This window comes from Fukomys damarensis, unplaced genomic scaffold, assembly GCF_012274545.1.
Source record: "Fukomys damarensis isolate Sample0158 unplaced genomic scaffold, DMR_v1.0_HiC HiC_scaffold_27, whole genome shotgun sequence".
Classification (NCBI taxonomy): domain Eukaryota; kingdom Metazoa; phylum Chordata; class Mammalia; order Rodentia; family Bathyergidae; genus Fukomys; species Fukomys damarensis.
In genome coordinates this window covers 32,636,385-32,642,417 of record NW_022900939.1, presented here as the reverse complement: position 1 = coordinate 32,642,417, position 6,033 = coordinate 32,636,385, and the positions used below count along the sequence as shown (strand labels likewise).

Below are 6,033 nucleotides of genomic sequence, written 5' to 3'. Positions count from 1 at the left end.
CCCCCCCCCCCCGCGCCACACACACACACTTTATGTAAAGTCGAGTGACTCCCGGTGGTTGCTCCCCCCCTCACACTTGGGAGTCCCCTCCGCTGACGCATGACAGACTGCCACATGCCCTTTGGTACAACAATCTGCAACTGCAGTTATCTTTATGACCTTCCCATTTGGTAGAGCGGTCTGCAGCTGGATGTTATCCTCATGACCTTGTGAACAGAAGATTCTGCACCTGTGGGATATTTGGTTTCAACGAAACTGTGTGAAACTTCTTGATTCCCACTCACTTAGCAAGTTCTGCTTGTGTAAAATTCTGCTTGCACTCTCTCTCTCTTTCTCTCTCCCGGAGTCCTCCCCAACTAGAAGAGCCACTTAAAAGAAACCCACAAGCTGCTTTTCATTGTGAGAAGAGTTTTCAAGTGTGAGCTGCTCTGACCACTGGCAATAAAAGGACTCAAATTTGGCTCAGAGTGTGGTGATTCTCTATAATCTCTTGTGATTGAGTATAACAAACAGGTCACCTTGATAGGACAGCCTGGCCAAGGTCCCACAAACCAGGGGACTCTCCTCAGTCCGGCTCAGTGCACAGAGATCTAGAGGACCTCCTGTAACTGAGTTAGAATAAAAGTTCAGCTCCAGGGGGAATCCCACCTGTGACTGTCAGAAAACAAGACATTATGTTAATTAGGGTGGTAAGGGGGCATCTTGCTGGTGTTGTTAGTCTCTGTTTCTCCGAGATGCGGTGACTTCTTCCTGTAAAAGCAAAGCTTTGTCCTCTGGTCCAATCACCCACTTAGAAAGGCCTTGGCAGAGAAGAGAATTAGTCTAGCCTTGCCACTTAGCCCTCTTCCGGAAGCAGAAAACTGCCAGCTTCCGGCTCCACACTAGTGCACTGATTAATGGTGCAAAGGGCTGAAGAGGACTTTTAAGGGATGTCAGTAAAGACGGAATAGGCACAGAAGCCTAGAACAAAATGGGGCCTTGTGAGTGGGGTGGTGAAGGGGCCCCCAGGGAGTGTTCAGCCTGTCTGCTCCCAGGAGCAGTGGATAGAACAGCTCCTTTGTGTGGGGAAGACCTTGGCCAGGAAATGTGTTCCTTTGGTCCTTCCCTGCTTGCTATCTTCTCTTCTCAGAGGGGACAAATGCCAGCACAGGAGCCAGAAAACCTGAGAGCATTTTCCAGCCATTTTTATTTTACATTTTGAAACATTTCCAAAGAATAGCCCCATCTCCACCCCCTCCCATCACCTCTTCCTGCCCCAGAGCAGCTGGATCAGAACTCAGGGAGGAGGGGGCTCTGGCTCATGGGGTGCAAAATGCAGCCAGGGTGAAATCTTGCCAAAGCCCACCTGAAGGACGGGCACCCCAGAGTCTGCCCACCAGCCCTACATTTCAGTGCCTCTTCCTCCTTCTCTGGGAGCCTCCTTTGTTACCCCTCCTCTTCTTAGGCCATTGGGGTGGAATCTGCCCCTGAGCCAAATCTTGCCCTGCAGAGACCTCGCAGGAAGGTCCTGGGCAGAATGCCTTTCCCACAGGAGCTGAGCCTCCTGTGAGGACTTGCTTCTTGGACCTGGCAGATGGAGGTAGGTCAGGACTGTGGCTGCCTCCCTGGGGAGTTGAGGGCTGGGGTGCTGGGTCCCCAGGGCAGAGGAGGCCCGTGTCAGGGTCTGGGGTCTGGGGCCATTGCCAGGGCAGCAGCTGGCGAGGGGAAGCCAGGAGGAAGGAAAGGCTGGAGAAGTCCTCATCATCCTCATCCGGGCAGGATGCTGGTCCCTCAATAAGAGAGGCTGCTCTGAGGGCCACGGTACCTCTGGGTGCCAGGTCCTGGGGAAGAGCACTGGGACCAGAGGCTCCCAGCGGGGCACGGCTGTGTCTCCTGTGCAGGACAGCAGGGACCTCAGGCCCCGGCTGCTCTTCATCGGTGGCCCTGTGTCTCTTAAGGACCTGGGAAGCGTTTGGAGGGGAGCAGGTCTCCTTGTTGCGCCTTCGTTTGCGGTCAGGATCATCTCGCTCTGCACCTTGGTGGGCAGCAGATTGGGGTGCACCTCGGCTCTGGGGCCTGCACACACCTCCCTTTTCCTTGGAGCCCAGAAGGCGCTTCTCCACCAGCTGCAGGAGGAAGAGGGCATTTCTTGGGTCTATATGAGGCATGAGGAGGGATCACGGGGTAGGTGTGAGGGTATTTGGACAGCAGGCAGGCTCTGGACATTGCCCCGTTTTAGTTTCAGACACTGAGGCTGAGTCCCTGGGACCACCCTGCTGGCCTCCTTCACTGCACCCTCGGCGCTCCTCACTCTGGAATCTCCTCCCTCCTTGTCCCCATGTGTGTCACCCATCTGAGTGCAGCCCCTCTCTAGAAGGCAGCAATTTCTGGCTGGGTTAGGGCTGGACAAAGTCACGTGGACCTGGTGTGCAGGGTCCCCTCCTGATCCTGATGATCTGTCTGGTGTCCCCACCCCACCCTGTCTACCTGATGCCCCTCCTTCTTCATATCTACCTGGTGTCCTCCCCTCACTTGTCTCCCTCTCCCCTCATCCTCTCCTCTCCTACTTGGTGCCCCTCTCTCCCTCCTCTGCCTACTGATCCCTCCCCTTGTCTGGTCAGGCTGGTGGCCCTGCCCTTGTCTTTCTGGTGTCCCTCATGCCCCTGGCCTACCTGGTCAACAGTAAGTTCATGTTCCTCTTCTAGCACCTGTCTTGTAGCCAAGATGATATCCAAGTCTGCATCTGGAGATTCTACTGCATCCAGGAATTGGGGGTTGATAATGGCCTCCACCTGGGTCAGAAGAAGAAATCATGAGGCTCCTTGGTAAGGAGCAGCTCTAAGCCAAGGGGAAGCCCAGGAGAAACAGAACAATACCCTGCCCATTCTGGTCCACACCATGGGACTGTTAATCATCATGACCACCAGCTACACTCACTTACCCAGACACACATTCATGGTGAGATGCAAACACACTCACATCCACACCGAGAGAAAGGGGAGAGAGAGGAGAGAGAGAGAGGGATTTCAGTTGCTAAGGAATCAGGCTAAATTCCAAAGGCTTGGATCCTGTTGCTGAAATTTTAAGAACACCAGGCCTCCAGCCCCCTGCACACCTTGGTGAGAAAGTCGTCTTGGGAGCAAAGCTCATCACAGTAACTGGAGATATCCAGATCTGGGACTATCTCCTCCTCTTCCTGCTGCTGCTCTTCTTCCTGGTTTTCTTTAGACACCGGCATGGACAGGAGGTGATGCTCTTCCAGCCAGTCCATAATGTCTATGTATTCCCTCACAGCTTCAGGAGGGATCTCATCAGGTGCCTTGGTCTCAGGTGGCTGCTGGCATTTGGGTGTTGGGGGGCAGGCAGCCTGCGTCTTGGAGTCTGTCTGCCTGGGGACGCACACTAGAATGGAGGAAGGGAGTGGGTATGGATGGTTGCTCCAGGTAGACCCCAATCCCGATGGGGAGAGCAGGATCTAGGAGACCTAATGTCATCCAGAGTGGTCCAGGACAAGCTGACCTCAGAATCTGTGAGAGGAGACTCTGCCTGAGGTGGAATGTGGAGACAGTCACATGGGAGGACATGTGGCGCTACCGAAATGCCATACACTGTCCCCACCCGGCCCCCAAGTCCTGGGCAGATGGTGGGCTGAGATACTGCACAGCCAATCAACATCCTGCTCAAGTCCAAGGGCTGTGGAAGCCCAGGCACTGGGGGATTTTCTGCTTTCAAAACCAAATGCCTCATCCTGATTGAAAACCCAACAGATGTGGGACATCAGCTTCCCTCTGCCCCCTTTGGCCTCTCCTGTGGTCCCCGTGGAACATGGGAAGCCCTACCTGGTTGTTGCACAACCGCAGGCATTGGGGGCCTTGGAGGTTCGGGCCTGGGTGGGGCTGGAGTCGGACAGCCCGGGAGTCCCCTGATCAACTGAAACTTGGGATGTAACAACTTTTCAGCAACCTCAAACTCCTTGAACCTGAGGTGTGGGGAGATACAGGTTGAACCAGAAGGGAGACCAGGTCCCAGGCCCTAGTGACACCGGACTGGACCAGTAGCAGTGGTGGGGAGCAGTGCTCTGGGTGGACTGGTCTAGTCAAAGGAGGGGGCTGACCCCAGGGCAGAGCCACAGTTCTGGGCACATCTTTCATCACTCGCAGGAAATCAAGTTGGGCCTAGGTGACCCGAAGAGGCCTCAGGGGACCCTTTCCAGGCCTGCCCTGGTCTTGCACAGAGCCACAAACAGCAGCGGAGCACCAGAAGCCGGTCAGGAGTGAATTAAGGCAGAGAACACCAGGAGTCCTCACCCCCATCCAGGGCTCCTGACGTGGGACTCTGAGTCCTGGAATGAAGCTCTGGGAGACAGGGCCCGGGAGAAGTCAGGAGAAAGTGGGAGCCAAGTGGGGAAGATTGGGTTACTTTCCTCTGTGGTCTGTTTTTCTGTTTCTCTGTTTGTTTGTTTGCTTATTTGAAAGAACAGATTAGATGAAGCTAAAGTAGTAATGGTAAAGACCTGTCCTCGGGGTGCCTGAGAGGCTGTCTTCCCCTGACCATGCCTGCTGTCCCCTCTCCCACTCTCTTCTGGGACCTCGGGTTATAGCCTTGTTCCTTTCATGGACAAATGGCACGGGTCCCCTTGACACAGCCCCCACTGCTAGAAGAAACTCCATGAATATTGAGGCCAAAGCTCCTGGCACTTCCCTCCCTTGCAGGTAGAAAGAGCAGCCTCCTAAGGACCAAGGTTCCAGGGGTGGGGTCTGTGCCAGTGCACACCCTGCTTACACCGTGTGGGTGACAAGCCCCATTGGACACAGCTGCATGGCTTATGTGCTCCTGCAACTCAGGCCCGGGCCCAGGGTCCCTGACTCACTTTTCAGCCAGCTCGTAGAAGATCATGCGCTCATAGTTGCTGTTGTGGTCCCATTCGTGCACGCCTATCCGCAGGCCCTGCTCCACACTCATGGTCGGCTTCCGGCGGAACAGGGACCGGAGCACTGGCCTGTAATTGTTCAGGATCAGTTACCATCCACTGTCCTCACCCTGCATGCCCAGCTGATCCTGCCCTGCACAGCCTATGTCCCTGTCACCTCTGTCCCTTCACTTCTCTTGTGGTCTGACAGCCTCTGGGACACCTTATCAGGCACTGGACATTAACATCAGTGCTACGTTGGAGACTGATTTTCCTTCATGTCCTCATTGTTGGTGTTGTTTATTGTGCACAGGATGTTTTTGTCCCCCACAGTCCGTGTGTTGAAGTACTGACCCCCAATGTGATGGTCTTTAGAAACAGTCAGATGAGGTCAGCAAGGTGGGGCTGTCATGATCGGATCAGTGCCTTTATAGGATGAACAAGAGACCCCAAAGCTCTCTCAGCCATGTGAGGACTCAGGTGAGGTTGCCACCTTCTCTAGCCAGGGGGAGAGTCATCCTCACACACAGAATCTACCAGTGCCCTGACGTGGGACTTGCTGCCTTCAGAGCTGTGAGGAGTGAATTGGGTGGTTTCATCTCGCCAGTCTGGGGTACTCTGGCAGCATGAGCTGACAGGAAGGTGCACACAATGAGCTGAAGCCAAGGTTAAATCCAGGGGTGAAGATTTAAATGGTGGCTGAGGGTCAAATGGAATTAGGGCGCAGGTGTGCTGTCACGTGACTGCTGCACCACCTTATTCTCCTGTTTCCCCACAACAGCCGGGGTGGGAACAACTGTCCTTTTCTCTCTCAGTTTCTTTACCTCCTACCACCAGTGGTTGTGCTGACCTCAGGACCATGAGTCCATAGGTCCATGAAGGAAGGGAAAACTGAAGGGGTGTGACCATGACACGTCAGAGACCTAAACTCAAATGGTGGCTCATGCTCCAGCAGGAACCTTCTCTGACCTTGAGTCTTGAGCATCACGGTGATAACTATTGAAAAAGAAACATTGGCTGCACCATTGGCAGTGGTGTCCATAGATCAGGCCCTCTTCCTACCCGGGCATCACATAAATACTTCTGACCTTACTCTGTCACCCTCAGCTCTTCCTGCAAGTTCCTCTACACCCCAAACCCCAAAT

The 6,033-nt window shown here is 54.3% G+C and overlaps 2 protein-coding genes across 3 annotated transcripts in view; both read right to left on the bottom strand.

The window, feature by feature from the left end:
* Positions 1 to 1,167: 1,167 nt before the first annotated feature.
* LOC104853118 (NUT family member 2G) lies at positions 1,168 to 5,498 on the bottom strand. 2 transcript variants are annotated; one of them, XM_010610966.2, is made up of 5 exons: positions 4,850 to 5,498; positions 3,819 to 3,958; positions 3,095 to 3,381; positions 2,652 to 2,771; positions 1,168 to 2,105 (listed from the first exon to the last, which is right to left on the bottom strand). In XM_010610966.2, exons 1-5 carry the CDS (start codon positions 4,939 to 4,941, stop codon positions 1,389 to 1,391), a joined length of 1,356 nt encoding a protein of 451 aa, XP_010609268.1. In that variant the 5' UTR covers positions 4,942 to 5,498; the 3' UTR covers positions 1,168 to 1,388. The 2 variants fall into 2 exon arrangements, with proteins under 2 accessions (XP_010609268.1, XP_010609269.1); XM_010610967.1 differs by lacking the exon at positions 3,819 to 3,958 and having other exon boundaries at positions 4,850 to 4,908.
* LOC104853122 (NUT family member 2G-like) overlaps positions 5,422 to 6,033 on the bottom strand; it is a 3,594-nt gene continuing 2,982 nt past the window's right edge. Inside the window, exon 3 of the mRNA XM_010610970.1 lies at positions 5,422 to 5,544. Within this exon, the coding sequence (XP_010609272.1) occupies positions 5,422 to 5,544 (123 nt within the window). The remainder of the gene's footprint in view (positions 5,545 to 6,033) is intronic.

Coding starts and splice junctions, on each gene's coding strand:
- LOC104853118 (XM_010610966.2), bottom strand. CDS start 4,941: ATGAGTGTGGAGCAGGGCCTGCGGATAGGCGTGCACGAATGGGACCAC. Junction 3,382..3,818: donor TGCGGTTGTGCAACAACCAG/GTAGGGCTTCCC, acceptor CCTCCATTCTAG/TGTGCGTCCCCAGGCAGACA. Junction 2,772..3,094: donor AAGACGACTTTCTCACCAAG/GTGTGCAGGGGG, acceptor CTTCTGACCCAG/GTGGAGGCCATTATCAACCC.